This window comes from Sus scrofa, chromosome 4 (assembly GCF_054392235.1).
Source record: "Sus scrofa isolate SSC_HxYL_T2T_F1_AM1 chromosome 4, Sscrofa_HxYL_maternal_Yorkshire_Landrace_v2.0, whole genome shotgun sequence".
In the NCBI taxonomy this organism is placed as follows: Eukaryota; Metazoa; Chordata; class Mammalia; order Artiodactyla; family Suidae; genus Sus; species Sus scrofa.
Window position 1 is genome coordinate 27,952,061 of NC_139386.1, and position 19,929 is coordinate 27,971,989.

Sequence of the window (19,929 nt, forward strand, 5' to 3'; positions counted from 1 at the left end):
TAAATGGCTGAGTAATATTCCATTATGTATATGTACCACATCTTCTGGATCCACTCCTCTGTCCATGGACATTTAGGTTGTTTCCATGTCTTGGCTATTGTAAATAGTGCTGCAATGAACATTGGAGTATATGTGTCTTTGCGAGTCGTGGTTTTCTCTGGATAGATGCCTAGGAGTGGGATTGCTGGATCCAATGGTAGTTCTATGTTTAGTTTTCTGAGGAATCTCCATACTGTCTTCCACAGTGGTTGCACCAATTTACAATCCCACCAACAGTGTACTAGGGTTCCTTTTTCTCCACACCCTCTCCAGCACTTATTGTTTGTAGACTTTTGGATGATGGCCATTCTGGCTGGTGTAAGGTGGTACCTCATAGTGGTTTTGATTTGCATTTCTCTAATAATGAGTGACGCTGAACATCTTTTCATGTGTTTCTCGGCCATCTGTATGTCTTCTTTGGAGACTTGTCTGTTTAGATCTTCTGCCCATTTTAGGATAGGGTTGTTTGTTTTTTTGGTATGGAGCTGCAGAAGTTGTTTATAAATTTTGGAGATTAATCCCTTGTCAGTCGATTCATTTGCAAAGATTTTCTCCCATTCTGTGGGTTGTCTTTTTGTGTTGTTTAGGGTTTCCTTTGCTGTGCAGAAACTTTGAAGTTTGAGTAGGTCCCATTTGTTTATTTTTCTTTTCATTGTCAATACTCTGATAGGTGGATCTGAGAAGATGTTGCTGTCGTCTATGTCAGAGAGTGTCCTAGTTTGACATTTTCATATGTAGTTACCTGACTCCCCAGTAGACTGTAAGCTCCCTGAAGGCAGGAACAGTGTAGTTCCCTGCACACTACCTGACACACACAGCAGTTGCTTAGTAAGAATTTGTTGGAATTTGGTAGAAGGTGTAATTAGGAGAACAGGACAAGTGAAAATATTTTATTCCTTTATTGTATTGAGAGCAGGAAACTTAGTTGCTGGAGAGGTATACTGATTAGAACAGTACTCAGTACTCATTCAACAAGTTTATTAAAGGAAGGAAACATTCCGGTGGGGGGGATCCAGCATCTCTCAATGTCAAAAAGAGTCATCTGTGTAATAGAACCATGCCCCCAGTGCTGTGGTAGTTTGAAGACAGCTCTCTTGCTAAGAAATCAGAAAGTACTCCACTCAAGAGTTAGTACTTGAAAGCCTGGAGAAACACAGGAGCCCAGGTTATTTCTTATTTATGTATTATTTTGTGTATATGTTAAATATAAGGGGTGTGTGTGTAAAGTGTGTGGGTATGTGAAGAGCGGGTGTGGCACACATGTGTATGAGTGTGTGAGATGTGCACGTACTTTGTGTGTCTGGTGGCGGCAGAGGTGGAAGGCTTGGGAATTGGCAAAGCTTTCTGGAAGAAGTGACATCTGAGCTCTCTGTTTATTAAAACTCCACAATCAGGCTTACCTCCTTCTTTTCCACTGAAGTGACACCTGCCAAGTTCTCAGTGTTCTCGCCACCACCAAACCTAATGGTGGATTCTTTGTCTTCGCCTGTTCATCCCCCTGAATTCCCATCTCAGTCAGTGGCACTCACTCAATAACAGCAGCCCAGCTGAGAGTCAAGAAGGAATTCAGCACAAAGTCACATACCCACGTTCCCCAGGACTCCAGCCAGACCCTAGCCACCACGCCACCCTTCCACCCAGGTGGATTTTATTCTGAGAAAGTCCGTCTCCTCCGATGATCCAGGGGAGACGCCTGCACTCAGGTCCATGAGACTGTGGCGTGTGCCCATATTGGAGGCAGCTTTGCTGGTGTCTAGGCACAGTACGTGCCCCAGATCTCCACTGCCATTGGGCTTGGATGGTGGCATCTCCTGCTTTGAGACGCACTCCAGCCCCTCATCTGCCAGAGTGGAGGCCCTGCCCGGCTGCTCTGAGCACAGCTGGATAGTCCAGGTGCCCCCCCCCCTTCACTGCCCACGATGAGGCTCCTCTGACTCTGGGAGCCCAGGCGTGTCAAGCCAACTGCATGCTTTTTTGGGGGGAACCCAAACCAAATTTCCCAGTGCTCAACCCAGGGGGCTTGTCCAGCACTCACCTTCCTCCACTCAGTGTGGATTTTCCCAGGGCGCCTCCTCTTTCCTGGCTGGCTCCATCTTTATTCTCTCCTTGTCAGCTTGGGTGCCCCTGAAAATAGGCCTCCTCTTAGATGCTCACCCAATCCTCAGAATTCTTGAGCCCCTTGGATCCTGTGGACCTAAACTGCCCTTCTGTTTATTCTGAGGTGTCTGTGAGGATTATGTCTTCTTTAATGCTCATCATGGTTTGTTTTACATTCAAAACTAATAACCATGTACAAACATGTATGTCAGAGTGGATATAATCTCATTCATAGGATTTATTTTGTTTGGCTTTTCACCCAAGTAAGATCATGCTATATTGACCTATGACCCTTTCTCTTTATTTAAGTAAATATTTATTGAACATCGATTGTGGGCAAGGTGCTATCCTGTACCATAGAGCTGAACTAGGGTGATAAACAACACTGACAGAACTCCTGCCCTCCAGGAATATGAATTCTAGGCAATCCCTCTGCCTGTCGCCGCTCATCAGTGCCCCCATTCATTGTCATGACAGCTCCTTCTCCATGATGTGGAAGGGCTTCCCTTCTTCAGCCTTTCTTCTGTGGATGGACACTTTATCTGTGACACTAACTTGCAAATCTCTGAATTTCATTTTATGAATGTCACTGGAATTACCTTGTTCCTGAGCATGTTTCTTTTACTCTCTTTTTTGGGTACCTTTTAAAAAAGGAGGTAAATACCATGATCTGTATATATTCTCTTTTATTTCCAAATAGAAAAAAATCGAAAGGCAGCAATTACACAAAATGTGTAATAAGCATTGTTTTTCCTTAATGTTCTTTAACATTTCTCCATGTTTATGCCTTACTCCATCTTAACTATCACTAGCTTCAAATTCTCAGTGTGAGAAAAGATAGAAGAGAAGGGAGACATCACTACCAGAGAGCTCACTGTAATTCAGGGGTCCTGAGCATGGTTTGGCATTTCCTTGTTGTAAGGTTTGCAAGAGGTCAAGAAATTAGCTCGCGGTGTCTGTTTCTGTGTGTCTCTCTTCTTTCCTTCCTACCTTCCAGCTCCTCTCTGCTCCCCTCTGCTGTCTTCTCCTGACAAAGAACCTTAAAAATACATTAAAAAAAAAAACAAGTCTTTATAAAGGCGTGGCTTAGAAAATGTAAATAAACTCGTGTTTCTAAGGAGAGGGAAAATGAGTAGTATTAGTAACATCCTTGTTTTGGAAAGATCATAACCCTTTCAAGGAAAGAGCAAGAGAAATAGAGAAATAAAAGCTTGCTGAGACAGAAGAAGTCTCCACCCCCTGGCTGGGCTCACCTGTCCCCAGACTGTGACTGAGGCGCCCTGGTTCGCAGTGTCAGCATCACCTACCCTGTCACCACACTCCTCCATAAATGTGTCGTTACGCTATGTTAACTCTTTGAACCATGATGTTTTCCCCTCCACGTTCCTCCTGACGGCGCACACCAGTCAGACGACTCGATGCTGGTGGAAAACCCAGTCATGGCCCTTGTTTCAGAGAAGGTCCTGTGAGGAAGTGGACATGCCTCACCTCACTTTACTTCTCGTCCTCTGCTGCATAGGCTGCGCCAGAATGACTTTTATGGGAGCACTCGAGGCCCCAAAATAGCTCAGAAATCCTGGGAATGTTTATATGGGAAGTGATTATTTTGTCTCCAAGAAACCAGGGAAAGTTCATTAAATAATTTCTCTGTTCTCCGCTTGTTTTTTGTAGACGTAGAGTGTGCGTCTTAGTGGAGGTGCTTTGTTCGAGTCACTTTAACAAGCTCCCTTCCATCAGTGCACATGTAGGCTCACACACACGTCCTTCAGACAAAATACGCTCCCTTTGACTCTTACCACCTTGCAACTGCCATCCTATTTATTTCTCTGTTCCTCCTCATAAGCAGAACTTCTCCAAAATCCTTTTTTTTTTTTTTTTTTTTTTTTTTGTCTTTTTAGGGCCGCACCTGCTGCATATGGAAGTTCCCAGGCTAGGAGTTGAATTGAAGCCACAGCTGCTGGCCTACACCTCAGCCACAGCAATGTGGAATCCTTAACTCACTAATTGAGGCCGGGGATCAAACCCGCATCCTCATGGATACTAGTCAGGTTCATTACTGCGGAGCCATGATGGGAACTCCTCCTAAATCCTGTAATTTGATCTTGTGAAGCACATGAGTGACCATGTTGGCAAATCTGACCTTCTCTTGTCTGCTCTCATTTTCCTTGACTTCCCAGCAATACTCATCACAGGTAAACAAGCCCCTCTCTTAGGAAAGATTTTCCTCTTTGGCTCCTGTGTCCTACCCTCTGAGAACCTTTGTTGGCTCTGCTCCATTCCTCTCATCCTCTCTGGGTCACAGTGCCTCAGCCCACTTCCCTTCCTGCCCCGCCAAGGACTCAAATCTTTTTAAGATGGGTTAAGTGTTTAGACCATGCTTGGTACTTAGTAGGCACTCAATAAATGTTAGCAAGACACAATATCACTAATACAGTCTGTTCTCTGTAGACAAGATTGTTGTCATCTCCTGCTTAATGCACACGATGGCTTCCATTGCACTTAAGTAAGATAAATGTAGGATTCCTGCCTATAATCCTGCACATGCTTAAATGTCTACCTTCCTTCAACCTCATCATCAGTCCTTCTCTGCCCTTAGCTTTCCTAGCATCTTCTCAGTGTCCTCAGTGCATCAAACTCCTTGTGGTTCCCTCTTCCTGGACTTCTCTTCTCTGCCTTTTAAATCATGATCAGTTCCTTTCTCCCTCCCTCCCTCTCTCTCTTTGGGTCTCAGTTCAAATTACTTCTTCATTTATTAGACATGACAACCTGTCTAATAAATGAAACACCTTCCCACCTCCAACCCAGCTAGTCTCTATAATATCACTCAATTTATTTCATTAACAGTACATCACAATCAAAACTTTTTCTCTTTATACATTTTTACTTGTTTATTAGCTGTCTTTCTCTACCACTAGAATGTGAACTCCTTGAGGACAAGGATCTTAGAGTGCTGGTCATCATTACATTCCTAAAATCTGGAAGATTATCTGGCACACAATAGGAAATCAGTAATTATTTGTGGAAAGGATGGATGGATGGATGCGTGAATGAAGTTCTTATGATTCAACACTGGCAATTGTGTAGTGTCACATTGTATAATACTGAAGAAAAATTAGTGTGGAGCTTTGTAGACCTGTGAATTCTCACTCTAAAAAGATGCTAAGTATAGGTGAAGGGATAGAAGTTCAAATTTTGCTACTGAAAACCTAGAATGCAAAATTATCTAAATAACAAGCATTAAACGGTTATTGCATTGAAACAAAAACTGGAAATAACTACAGTTCCTTGCCTCAAATTCTGTGGTCTGTTTATGATGGGATGGCTTCTTTCTAACAGCTTCCGGTGTCTGTTTTTAATTTGAGAACTCCCAGAATTTCTACTGTTTCCTTTTGGAACAAACATAGGTAGAAGAATTTAGAAAACAGTTAGCTTGTGGTGGTGAGAAAAACAAGGACTTTGGAGTCAGACAAACCTGAGTTTGAATCTTGAGTGAATTATTTAATACCTGTGTAACTGTAGATTTCTTAATTTCTCTGAGCCTCAGTTTTCCCAACTATTAAAATATTAAAATTATATGATAAAAATCAGTATTCTTGCCACATGATAGCAACTTCATAAATGTTACCTTTCTTACCTTACCTACATCCTTTCAGTGCATTTGAATGGTTTGTGATAAGAATTTCAGAATGCCTACTCACCAAGAGATTAAGCTATATCATTTTACCTGTGTCCATCAGACTATCTTCATAAATGTCAGCATCTGGGAGTTCCTATTGAGCTCAGCATATTAAGAACCCAGCATAGTCTCCATGGGGATGCAAATTTGATCCCTGGCCTCGCTTAGTGGGTTAAGGATCTGGTATTGCCACAAGCTGAAGCATAGGTCACACATGCAGCTCGAACCCACTGTTACTGTGGCTGTGGCTTAGGCCAGTAGCTACAGCTCTGATTTGACCCCTAGCCTGGGAACTTCCATATGCCACAGGTGTGTCCATAAAAAGAAAAAAAAAATAGTATCTGGAGCAGTAAGAGTAATAACACCTATAACAGTGTCTGGCACATAGCAGACACACAATATTTGTTGAATGGATGAGTAAGTAACCTGTAAATGTTTTTGCCATTCATGAGAATCAACTAGCTTTCTATATAGTGTAAAAAAATGTTTCCTTAAAATAGAAATGGTTTTTTCCCCCAAATTATGCAACTGAACATTGAACAACATCAAACCATAACTGAATGTTTCAAGACATTATGGCACAAAACCACATTTTCCTCCGCCTGATGTTATTTTTAAGTATATCTTCTGGAATTGTTTAGTTCAGCATTTTGGAAAGCAAATGAGCTCTGAGATCTAAGTTCACAATTAACCAGAAGTTTTAGAGTTGTTCTTTGGACTTTGAAGAAATATTTTATTTGTAATCTTTTTTTTTTTTTTAGGGCCACCCCCCATGGCACATTGAGGTTCCCAGGCTAGGGGTCAAATCAGAGCTGAAGCTGCTGGCCTACCCCACAGCCACAGCTACCTCAGATCCGAACCGGGTCTGCGACCTACACCACAGCTCATGGCAACTCGGGATCCTTAACCCACTGAGCAAGGCCAGTGATCAAACTTGCGTCCTCATGGATGCTAGTCAGATTCATTTCCGCTGAGCCATTATGGGAACTCCTTATTTGTAATCTTTAGAATCCAGTATTCTATTCTTATATATAATTGACACAAGAAAGTTGAAGTAGGGACTTGTCATCAAAATTGCCACCAAATGTGTTTGATAGCACTGGTTTTTAGGCACTTTGGAGAAATGGCAAACAATTATATAACACATACACACTTTGGACAACCTTAATATTTTAAAATGTGTGGATTTAAAAATAATATATATTGACTTTGCAAAAATGTTCATTGGTTTCAAAATTTCATCAGAAAAGCATTGCAAAGTAATATGGAAATGATAGATTTCCTAAAAATTAAGAAAATGATAACAATACAGGTAGCATCTAAATAACACTGCATTTTAAAATGAATTCTAGATGGATTTAATTTAAATGAACTGAAATCAAAAATCCAGAAGAAAGTATAGGTAATTTTTAATTGATCTTGGAGTAAAAAAGCACATTCTAAGCATTAAAACACTGAGAGAATTCAGAAAAGAAAATGTAGAGAGATCTGACAACTAGAAATAGAAAAATTCGAATGTCAAAAACATTATAAACCAAAAGCAAACAACAAACTTGGTGAAATATGCCAGAGTGCTATGCTTTTCATATATAAGAATTGCTTATTTCTTACAGATCAATAAGAATTCCTTATTATTCCTTTTCCATAATTGAAAATTTGTCAAAGGACATGAACAATACATAAGACAAATAAAAGAGGCCAGCAAGCATATGAAAGACATTAAGCCTCACTAATAATTAAATACATGCAAGCTGAAACATCAGGAATACATCTTTCATTATTAACTTGGCAAAAATGCAAACAAACTAGTATTCATTACTGGCAGGAATTTAAAAAGTGGAATACTCTTACAATAATAATGGGAATATAAATTGTCTCAAACTTTTTGGAAGACTTAGTAATTCCACTTTTAGAAGATACATGCTATGAGATAATAAAAAATTTGACCAGAAATATATCTGTAAAATGTATTATTAAAGCAATTTCCATAGTAGTGAGGAAATTGGAAACAACCTAAAATACCCTACAAGAAGGAATTGATTTTTTAGAAACACTATATTCCTGTCTATTTCAAAGAGTTACTCATTTGAAATAATGTTTTTGAGAAATTAAATATTTTGAACCTTTTAAAAACATACTCAAAAGCAGAGAGAATATCACAATGAACCTCAATATGCTTTGTCCATTTTATCCATCTTAAGTAATAGTAAGATGCTGTCATATTTGCTACATCTATCCCTTTTTTCTCTTCTCTTGTAATTTGCTAAAGCATTTTAAAGCATATATCCAAGCATCATGTTATTTCATGTCCTGCCTACATGTCTCAGCATGCATTTCTTTAAAAAGTGAACATTTTCTTACATAAACACAATGCCATTTTCATTACTAATGCATTTAACATTATTCCTTGGTATAACAGAGAACACTGAAATAGCCCCAGTTGTCTCAAAAGTATCTGTTTGCTTCCTCATGGTGTCATTTAACCCAGAGGCCAACAAACTTTTTCTGAAAAGGACCAGATAGTAAATATTTTCAGCTTTGCTGGCCAGATGATCTCTGTTGTAATTATTCACCTCTGCCATTGTGCTTGAAAGCCACAGCAGACACTATGTAAAGGATTGGGCTGTGTTCCAGTAACATTTGATTTACAAAAGCAGGCAGCAAACAGGATTTGGCCTGCAGGCTGCATTTGCCAACCCCTGATTTAACCCATTACTGTTCTTCATATACTTTATAAGGTGGACTTTGGCTTCAAAGCTTGATTCGATTCAGGGGCAATTTTTTGAGGCAAGCATACTGCATGGGGATGTGTGCTTCACCTCACATCCCTTCAGAAGGTACATGATGTCTCTTGCCCCATTGTTGGTGTTGCCAAGAATACTCAGTGGGAACAAATGGGTAAGTCCTGATCCCTCCACTGTAGACTCTGCCAGTCTTTTGTCTAATGGTTTCATCCATTATGTTTGTTGCCTAAATCATTTACTTCATTAGAAATAATTGCAAAATACAGTTGACCCTCGAACAATGTCAGTTTGAACTGCATGGATCTACTTATACTCAGATTTTTTAAATAATGTAAATACTACAGTACCACACAATCCAAGGTTTGCTGAATCCTTGAATGTAGAACTGCATCTATGGCAGGCCAATTGCCAAGTTACACACAGGTTTTTGACTGCATGGGGGTTGGCATCCCTAAACCACATGTTGTTCAAGGGTCAACTCTAGTAACTTTCTATTATTCCATCTACTTTCATTAACTAGAATGTTTCTATAAGAAAGAACTCTCCAGTAACAATGAGTGATGTAAGTTATCCTGAAATACAGTTTATACAGTATCAGCCTTTATAACTAGAATATATGTCAATTCTTTCTTTCCCTTTAATTGCCAAATTTAATATAAAGAATTCATCAGAGTTCCTGTCATGGCGCAGCAGAAACAAATCTGACTAGGAACCATGAGGTTGCGGGTTTGATCCCTGGCCTCTCTCAGTAGGTTAAGGATCTGGCGTTTCTGTGAGCTGTGGTGTAGGTGGCAGACGTGGCTCAGATCTGGCGTTGCTGTGTCTGTGGCTTGGCCGGCAGCTGTAGCTCCGATTTGAGCCCTAGCCTGGGAACCTCCGTATGCCGTGGGTGCGGCCCTAAAAAGACCAAAAAAAAAAAAAAAAAATCGTTCTAGAATCACTTCCAGTGATTTCTACTGAGTCGGATTTGGTGTGGGGGTGGGGGTTGAAAGAGCCTTTGTTTTGTTTTGTTTTGTATGACCGTAAGCTCAAAGATTTTAAAAAATATAGCCAATGATTATAGCCAGTCTTTCGCATTGATTGTTCTTTATGATGCTCAAATTATTCCACCTTTTGGCCAGTAGAGCCCTTTTGTGTTGGTTCCTGTAATACCTTAATAGCTTCTTTCCAGCCTAACAAGTTCCAGGGAGAAATGTGCAATGACAGAGTAAAGAAACTATCTACAATGTATATTGAAATTTTAACAAAACAAAGAGTGAGCAAGCAAGTAAATCATATGCATTGAAAAATTAATAAGAGGAGTTCCCACTCTAGCACAGTGAATAAAGAATCTGAGTGCAGCAACTCAGGTTACTGCAGCGGCACGGATTCGATCCCTAGCCAAGAACTTTCGTATGCCAGGGGTGTGACAATAAAAGTTTAAAAAAAAAAAAAAAAGGAATATGCCAAATAGTTAAATTTTTTCTGGGTAGTATAATTATAGAAAATATTATCCCTTTATTTTCTTTACCTCTTTTTACTTTTCTGAACTCTAGGTCTTCTGCAGTAGAGATGATTACCTTTATAAAAATCTTGGAGATTTGTTAGAATTTTAACAACTCAACAGATTTTCTTTAACTTAGCAAGTTTTTTTAGTGCATTTAAAATAAGACACAAATTATTTTAAAAGAACTTATATACACTTTTTCAGATTTATAACTAGAATAATTATACAATTATTAACTATAGCCCATATTCTCAAAGAGCTTGTAATATAAGAGAGAAGAAAAAAAGATTAAAAATTCATTTTTTAACAACTTCCTGGACACAAAATTATATCAGATACCTGTTTTTCTCATCTGTCTTTACAGGTCTTAAATTTTTCTTTTCCTTAAAACCAATTTGGAAACTAGTTAGTGATATTTTTCTTAACAGCACTTTAGGTGGGCTACAAGTTCTAGAGGTTCATGGTTCTGTAAGTGTTCTCTTATCCTTAACCCTGTGTGTTGACATATTCAAAGCAAATAAACAAGAACAAAACAACAAAAGAGCTTATTCCTCAATATAAATTAAAGAGGGGCATGTAAATGCGTCTCCTTTACTGCAGACGGTGATCATTTAGATGTGGCCTTGGGGAGGGTCGCTTTTATCTAAGATCCATCAGGAGCCATCCTGGATCCATATGAGTGGGGTTTAAATTGTTGACCCTGGAGTTCCCGTCGTGGCGCAGTGGTTAACGAATCCGACTAGGAACCATGAGGTTGCGGGTTCGGTCCCTGCCCTTGCTTAGTGAGTTAAGGATCTGGCATTGCCATGAGCTGTGGTGTAGGTTGCAGATGCGGCTCGGATCCCGCATTGCTATGGCTCTGGCATAGGCTGGTGGCTACAGCTCCGACTGGACCCCTAGCCTGGGAACCTCCATATGCTGCAGGAGCAGCCCAAAGAAATAGCAAAAAGACAAAAATAAAATAAAATTAAATAAATAAATAAATAAATAAATTGTTGACCCTGGAAGGAAGTCATCTTATATGGATCCATCCCAAATATATCACACTGTATAAAACATGGAAAATGGTCCTCCTGTGTTTATATTTTTTATTGAAGTTATACTTACCAGAAATAATAAAGATATGTAAAAACTCAACTATGTAAGAGCTGGTGTGGTTGTGTGTTTAAGTGTGTTTTAAAAGAAAGACTCCTTTCCCTCCAGTAGAACTGACCATCTCTAACACCCTCTTCCTTGGAGGAAAGTCTTGGAGCAAATCTTCCCATGTGGCTAAAACCAGGCTGAAATGTTCTTACTTTTCTCAGTCATTCTGTAAACTTGAAACAGGTCACACTTTTTTGGGTAAATCACTCAGGACTTTTGTCATTTCCTGCCCAGGTAGTTTTTTCATGGTGTCTTATTAAAAATTTTTGTCATTGATAATTTCTTTATACTCACATAACTGACAAAAGCTATCATTATAAATCTTGTGCTTATAAATCTATAGATTCTACAGGACACATTCAGCAGTCAAAGGAGCAGCAGGAAGCAGAAGGCACACTCAAAAGCGTTTACCTGAAGCAGGTTTAATAAATAAATCTCTTTAATATGTGCTGGACCCTCTTGCAGTTTGGCACACAGTAAGTGAGAGTAGACGTGAACAACCAAAGAACATCAACATGGCTTTCCTATTCTTAGAGTCTCCCAGTAAATGCGAACTAAGAATATTTTGCGTAGAATTTTGGAAAGTAGTTTTATCCTCATCTAGGCTGGAGGTTTGCTTCCAGCTATGGTCATGATGTTAAAAAGGAGGGGGAAGAGGAAGAGGAGGGGAAGGGAGGGGGAGGAGAAAGGGAGCCATAAACAGGACTTGTTGAAAAAATAGCACTTCTTCAATGTTGCACAGAGGAAGATACCTCAGGTGCCACAGGTGACCAGATGGCCGGCTGGTACGGACATTCTGTTGCCTTTGCTCAGGTCTTACTTTGCTAAGGTGTGCTCTCCATAGGAGGAAGTTTAACATCCCTGCCCTTTCCAAAACTAGATTCCTTTCTTAGCGTTGGTCCCATTAGACAAAACGAGCAAGTGTCTGATATCTCACAGATTTCCTTGGGTATGGATTTGCCTTAACAAGCTTGCCAGTTTACAGGAACTAGGCGCTGGAAGTGATATTTACCAATGCCTTTTACTTACCCCATCAGCAATGGGAGCTGGGTACAGTGCCTGCGGCTGGTTCAATGCCAAGACTTGATATGTATTTGTTTAATGAAAGGCCATGTCTCATTTTCCTATGGTTTCTCCCTCAATATGAAGTGCAATACTAGACAGTAAAGAGATGGTAGGTGAATGCTAGTTTACTAGATGGTGATTCAAATGCTGTATCTAAAGTTAAAGATTTACTTACGTATTCATCTTCTCAATCCCTGGTCCTGCTACAAATATTGATGACAGGAGAGGCCTATGTTCCAGGTGGGCCTAAATAATTTCAGCGCTCAATTTTTAATCAGATCCTACTACTTAATCCTTGAAATTGCTAGTACCGAAAACATGACATATACACATCCCTTCTTATTTAACTCTGGCAAAATGATAATAGAACCAAACAAAACTCATTTGTTTTCTATTTATTTAAATTACAATTTTGACAGTGTTTCTCAATACAGTGTTTGGTTTTTCCCTTTGAGTCTGAGGCTTCTCAAGAAAAATTACTTTTTAGGGTAGAGAATCTGAAGCGTGGATTTTTAGTTTAGGCCATCTCTCAAAAGAGTAATTTATGGAACTGACTCATAGGGAAATACTTTTAAAGACAATAGGTGATTTTTGATGTTTGGACCTCATTCATTTGGGTTTATCTGCTTTGGGATTGGAGTCAGGAACCAGGCTCACCTGAGGCCATGTGCAAACCTGTTGAGTTTTGTAAAAGTGCTGGAATCTGTCTGAGTAATTATCAGCTTTGCACTTTAAGAAGGGAGCTCAGATTTCTTTGGATCGAAGCATGGGACATGGAAATGTAAGAGAAAGCCAGGGACAAAAGTGAAATAGTTGAGCAGTAGCAGCCAAGAGGATTCCCATCACTCTGTGATTCAGGGCCAAAGTTCCTTCACTTCAGGAAGAACATAAAACATATAAAAAAGCAGTAAAGACAGTAGGTATGAGCCATGCACTGAAAACCATTTACTTCCAGAAAGGGGCCATTGAGGTCCTATATAGACTAATATGTCCAAAAGTCAAAAAGGATACAAGAGAAATAAATAATTTTACTAGTGCCAAGTTCACTTTGTTCCAGGAACTGGGATATTTCATAAAAAAATTAAAATAAAGGCCAAAAATGAAGCAATGGCAATTATTTTCTAGATGGATTCTAGTCATATTAATTCAGGCAGCCAGTATATTTTATTCAGACCTGGTTCTGTTTCTGTCTTCATTTAAACTATGGAGTTTTAAGATAGCCTTTGATGACAAATTATTTTAGTTCCTTTAATATTTATAAAAATGTAATAGTCCTAAAAATTATTATTACTAAAAGTCTGTATTCATTTTTTGCCTATTTAGTTACTAAAATAACTTAGTTACTAAAATAACTCTGACATCAAAATATTTACATATAATAAAGAATTATTTAGTAGTGAAAATTTACCACTAATTGCTTAGTTTGAGTAGAGATACTTTCCAGTAATATTGATTGGCTTTCAATTCCCATACAAAGTATAAGTAAATTCACCAACCATTATAAATATTGAGTAGATATGGAAAGCGCAGGAGTCAGCAAAACAACTTGCTTGTTTGCTTAATAAGCATCTACAAAGTCAATTTATATCATGCATGTTAACTTTTAGTAATGACCATGGTAATAATACATAACTTGGAAGTTAAGGGAACACTTCTAATTTGAATATCATTTTCATTTTGCCTATTTACCCCAGACAGTAAGATATCTGATTGATGTATTCTTCCTTGAGAGCATTTGATAATAAAATAGGATCACTTCCTTCTGTTTCCTTGAACTGTTAAAGCCATATCTCTGCTCTAGCAAATTCTGTTAACTGATGATGGGCCCAGTGATCAAAAACTGGGTGTGGTCAATAATATTTAACTTTTTCCTAATGCAGGTAACCCAGAAAAATTCATATTACTGATTCTGAATTGCTCTGGTCAACTAACCCCATCAAAAAAATCTATGAATATGGAGTTCCTGTTGTGGTTCAGCAGTAATGAACATGACTAGTATCCATGAGGATGTGGGTTTGATCCCTGGCCTCACTCAGTGGGTTAGGGATCCAGCATTGCTGTGAGCTGTGGTGTAGGTCACAGAAGCGGCTTAGATCTGGTGTTGCTATGGCTGTGGTGTCGGCTAGCAGCTACAGCTCTGATTCGACCCCTAGCCTGGGAACCTCTATATGCTGCAAGTGCAGCCCTAAAAAGAAAAAAAAAAAAAATCTGTGGATAATTATGACCCAAAGGTATACTACCTCAAGTGTTAAAACAGACACACTTTTAGGTTTTGACAACAGGAATGTTACAGAAATATTTGTTATCCACAAGTCTTGTAAAATTTACAGTATGTTTTATGTTAGTTGATATTTTCTTTGTTAATATGATTGGCCAGAATATGGAAAATAAAAGGCAAGTCATCCACAGGATTTAACCTGGGGCCTCAGAAGCAGTGTACGTGTGTGAGTGTGCGTGGGCATGGCTTGCTGCCTGGCTTCCCTTTGCCATCATTGATTTCCTCCTCCTCATCAAACACTCATTGATTCTTGTCTTGCAGATGACACAGGCTGTCCTAGTAGTCAGTCAGTTTCTCCTGTGAAGACGCCCTCGGATGCTGGAAACAGCCCTATTGGCTTTTGCCCTGGAAGTGATGAAGACTTTACCAGAAAGAAATGCACAGCTGGAATGGTTGGTGAGGGCATCATCCAGTCAGCTCGATATAAGAAGGAACCAAAGTCAGGCCTTGTAAAGCCAGGTGAGTATTCTCACTACTCCTCTTGTTCTTACCAGAGCAATATGACCAGAGTGATTTCGAATGAAATTTGAAATGAAATACCTGGATATCAAGATAGGGAACACTGATGCTGTACCTAGTACCCAGAAACATATTTTTCTTTTTCAATAAAGGAGGTGAGGTAGAGAGTAGAATATGTGCTGTACTAGTTGGTAATAATTGAAAATGTATAGTGACATATCCATTTTAAAGACATTTTTAAAAGGAGGTGATTTAAAGAAGTGTAAACTGAATGTTCTAACAGGGATTTAAACTATATAATTAAGTCTGGCATTAAATTACACTAACAAATTTCTTAGTCCCATCTGAAAAACACACAAATTGTGAAAAGAACAGGTTGTCTTGATGCAAATCTGGAGGGCTGTATATATATGCTAACCTAGTTATTTTATTTGTGTTTCAAGATTTAAATATGAATGTGATGTTTTATATATGTGTGTGTGTGTATATATGTATATATATACACATATACATAGAATGTTCAATAATTACAAAATAGCAAAAGCTATGAGATGAAATGGAGATCATTATTACAGTGCGTGAGATGCCATAAACATCAGAAAAGGTCAATTTTCAGAATTTGCAATATATAAGTATTTAGCTTTAGTGAAACTAAAATAATAACTTGAAAGTAAAAGGGTCAGAGTATTGGCATTGAGAGACGACACCTATGTTGCACTATTTTCTTCAGTATCACCAGTTATATTACAGATTTATAAGCCCGAAAAGGCGGCTTAATGGCTTGCATGAGTCCCATTCCTTACATTTGTCCTCTGAATTTTGCTTGGTGATGATTTTTTTATGCAAGAGCTATATACAGTTTTATTTCAGTGGAGCCAAGGCTTGGTCCTATGTCTACTTCCAGTGGAAGGCCCTGTGCTCTCTTCCATCTCTCTCTGTTTTTATTCTTCCTGAATAATTGATGTGATCAGCATACCTTAATGGACAGTCTCTTTGGTTGGCTAAAAATAAGATGAAGAATAATCCATTCTTTTTAACAAAAGAAATCCCCTACTTCCTCATGATTCCTGATAAATGTTAATCATGATGAATTTGTTTAGAGTCCTTTGCTTTGGAATAACTTTTATGTTATTCCAAAAAAACAGAAAGAGAATGATACACATTGGGACAGACAGCATATAAAAGAGAAAGATGGATATTGTAGAAACATGTACCCTCAATACTTAAGGCAGAGATGAGTTAAAGAATGTCATGTAATTATAGCCAAGAAATAAACCATTACTTTGTGTACTTAAGAAACAGGACTGCCTTGTTCCCTCTCCCAGCTTAGTTGTCCTTTTGTTAAGATTAGAATATAATTCACATATCCTAAAATATACCCTTTTAAAAGTATACAATTCAGTGGATTTTAATACATTCAAAAGATTGTGCAAACATCACTATTATCCAATTTCAGGATATTTTTCTCACCCCCCCAAAAGAAACCCCATACCCATCAATAGTCACTGTCCACTTTTCCTTTCTCTCAGCCCCTGGCAACCACTAAGCTGGCCTCTGTCTGATTTACCTATTCTGGACATCTCTTATAATGGAGTCATACAATATGTAGCCTTTTGTGCCCTGCTTCTTTCACTTAGCATAATGTTTTCAAGGTTGATCAATGTAGCATGTATTACTACTTCATCCTTTTATGGCTCAATAATATTCCACTGTATGGATATACCACATTAAAATAGACTTTTTTTAGGGGGGAGCAAATTTGGGTTTACAGAAAAGTTGAGCAGACAGAACAGAGTTCTCATATACTCCCTCGCTACCTCCAGCCTCTCCTATTATTCTTTTAACCTGGAAGTAGTGACCAAGAGAACCTGCTCCTCTGCAATACATGATGTAAGTTTAAGAACAGAAGCCCTGTCATCCTCTTTTTGTATTCCTAGCACACAGGGACCGGTGTGTGTCGAGGGCACAATCAACATTTGTTGACCTCAACAGCAAAGGTAGGCCATGAGATTGAGACTGTAAAATACTCCCATAAAGAATGTCAGCTTCATGGATTGCAAAGAAAAGTAGATTTTTATGGTGAAGGGGTTGTAGGATTTGAATGCAACCTGAAATTATTTCGTTTTTGTTATTCGCTACCACCACCATCCTCATGCAGTCTCATGTCCCAAAACATTTTATGGTGGTGACAGTACAAAGAAATAGTGAAGCAAGAGACAAGTGTGGTACAGCAAGAACAAACTAAGTTTAAATGGCAGTTAAGATTATCCTTGCTCTTCCTTGTTTCAGTAATCATAATAAAAATAATCATATCTTAACATTTAAAACTCTATGTGTATGTACAGAATTCACACTGAGAAGTCTTTGTTCCTGCAGAAGGTACTTGCTTGCTAAAGATCGGCTACTTTTTTTGCTGAGAATGTTTTAAGCCTTATGCCTTCATGAAGAAAATGCAAAAAAAAAAAAGTGGGTCGGGGGGAGAAAGAGGGAGGGAGAAAGGAAAAGGGGGGGGGAGGAAAGAAAACAAGAACATTTGTTCTTCATGCTGTTTTGGTAATAAATTTTTTGAGAATCATGAAGGCCATGGACCCATACTCCAGAAAAATATTCACAAAATATCACACACTATGTCTGAGGTTTCAAGGGTCTCCTTTATTAGGGTTTATGATTCCTAGCTTAATGACTCTTGCCCAGAGGCTGAGCCTGAAATACTGCTTTTGTCAACTGCCTCTGATTTAATTGTTCATAGGCAAACCTATCACTTGAGCAGTGCTTACTTACCTAGAGGTCTTTTGATTTATTTACATTTTATCAAGGTCAAAGTGGTCCCTAAAGTTTATTTCTTAGTTGCCTAAAATTCCTAATGTCACCTCTGGAAACATTGCTGGAGCTTTTGAGTGGGCCCCTCTTTGTATTTAGAAAAGCCTCTTTGTATTTAGAACATTCTGCTCCATGACCTATAGTTCTCTGAACCTTCAGCAGAATAAAACTGTCAGTCTCATAAATAGGAAGAGAGGAAATCCTGGAAAAGAGGCCCCTGGGTGACTCCCAAATTTATAAAATGCAGAGACATGATTGTTAAACCACAAGGTACTACTCTCAGATTAAGATGTTCTACCTGCTCTGTAGCCTCAAGTGACCATCTCCCGTCAGCCTAAACTCATCTTCCGCTCTTGATGGGCGCTCTACTTTTTTAAAATAAATCGAGTCATTAGAACCAATACCAGTTTATTAAAATAGCAGGCAATTAGTGTCTCTTATACAGATGCTCGGGGGCCCTTTAACATTAACCTGAGTCCATTTAATTTTAGGTCTGTTGTTCTAGATTCTGGAAACTGCTATTTGCCTCAGAAAGGAGTTATTGAAACGCCCCTTTGGTCATTCAGAGAGCTAATAATATTTACTGAGTGTCTAAGGCAGAAGGAGAAGGGAACTACATCACAGGATGCCAGGTAGGGCTTGGAAAGGTGGGCTGAGCACGCCTGTGCCTTCCCGCCAGGTGCTATGGCACGCTCAGCACAGAGGCTCTGCCTTCCTCCAGGCTGGAACTACTTGGAGGCAGGGCAGGGGGCCTTCTGTCGTTTTGGCTTCTTTCTACCACTTCATGCCCTTTCAGATTTAATTAAAACTTGCCACCAAAGAGCAAAGAAAACTTCCCTGCAGTCCAGTTGGATAATGGCTTTGCCTTTTTCATGTTTTCCTTTTATCTACAAGTCAATTCAGCTAACAGCCCAGACAATCTCCAGAGCCTAATACAAAGTCTGTCACAAGGTAGGTGTTCAGTAAATCCCTCAGTGAGAATAGAGGGTACAAGGAAGGATGTTTAGTGTGTGAGAAGCCCAGGAAAGAAGCAAAGAAGACATCCCTGCTCTTGGGGACCTTGTCAGAAAACTGTATGATAAATCTCGTCTATAGTTCAGATTAAAAGGAAGGGAGTGAAGGCATTCTGATTGGGAACATTTCGAGGGGCCCTTCTCCCAGACGCTTTTCCTATATTTAGTTCCTTGTCCATTTTCCTGATGAGATTTTCTGCACCTAGAAAGGAAAGGCCTAATTGGATTTCTGTGCCAGGACGTTAAATGATGTTCCCGGGCCTCCTTTAATGCTTGATTTTTCTACTTGGGGAGCATTTTAACCCAAAAAAGAAGACTCAGTGTCATTGTCCTACAAATGCAAGTACTAAATCCTTCCTACACAAGGCTGTGGGAGGGCTGGGGAAATAATTATACAATTTAAACAAGTAATTAGGAAGTGTGAAAAGGAAAAACTACTGATTAAGGAGGTGGATCAAGAGCAAATGGTCAGGGTCACTATAACTGAAAAAAAATCCACGTTTAGGAGCAGAAATGCTGAAATCTGCATTTGAAAGATGTCACCTCTGCCATCAGCATTCAAACTGAATTAGTATTCCCTCTTCTCCAGACACCACCCAAGCTATTGAAATTGGAGAGTTGGCCAAATGAACTGTAATAACCTCACAACAATAACAGAGGATGGGTTACTTGCAAAAGACAATTTCCCACATTCAGAGGCATTTGCTAGAAACCTCAGAAGGCACCAGCTGGGTTAGTGATTAATCAACACTGGTTCCTTTAATAGGTAGAGGTTCTTTCACACTCAGCCAATGGCTTGCAGATGTTCCTGTGCTTATCACAAGCATTGTCCCTTTCACTTCAAAGTTAGTTTTATGAAACAAGAGAGCAGAGGTGCGGGGCATACATTCTTACAATAATGAGCTACAAAGAGGAGGGTCAAGAGCATAGATTTATACAGCTTCTCCCCAGGTGACCCAGCTTGTCATTTCTTGGAGGAAAATGTGAGGGCGGGGCAGGTGGTAGGGAAAGGACGGGGTTGGGGGGACACCTTCTAACCACCAGACTCAGGGCTCCAGTATAATACGTCCACATCTTCATTCCACCTCTTTGTGCACTCCTCAGCTGCT

General features: G+C 39.2%; 1 protein-coding gene across 15 annotated transcripts in view; it reads left to right on the top strand.

The window, feature by feature from the left end:
- The window catches only part of SYBU (syntabulin), a 79,832-nt gene that overhangs the window by 14,592 nt on the left and 45,311 nt on the right, over window positions 1-19,929 (top strand). For 7 of the 15 annotated variants that reach the window (XM_085021037.1, XM_085021039.1, XM_085021046.1 and 4 more), the window contains 2 exons: window positions 14,790-14,987; window positions 16,925-16,984. In XM_085021037.1, the coding sequence (XP_084877163.1) occupies window positions 14,790-14,987; window positions 16,925-16,984 (258 nt within the window). Of the gene's footprint in view, window positions 1-14,789; window positions 14,988-16,924; window positions 16,985-18,298; window positions 18,440-19,929 lie in introns of those variants that run through there. The other 8 variants (XM_085021041.1, XM_085021043.1, XM_085021040.1 and 5 more) reach the window with 2 other exon arrangements.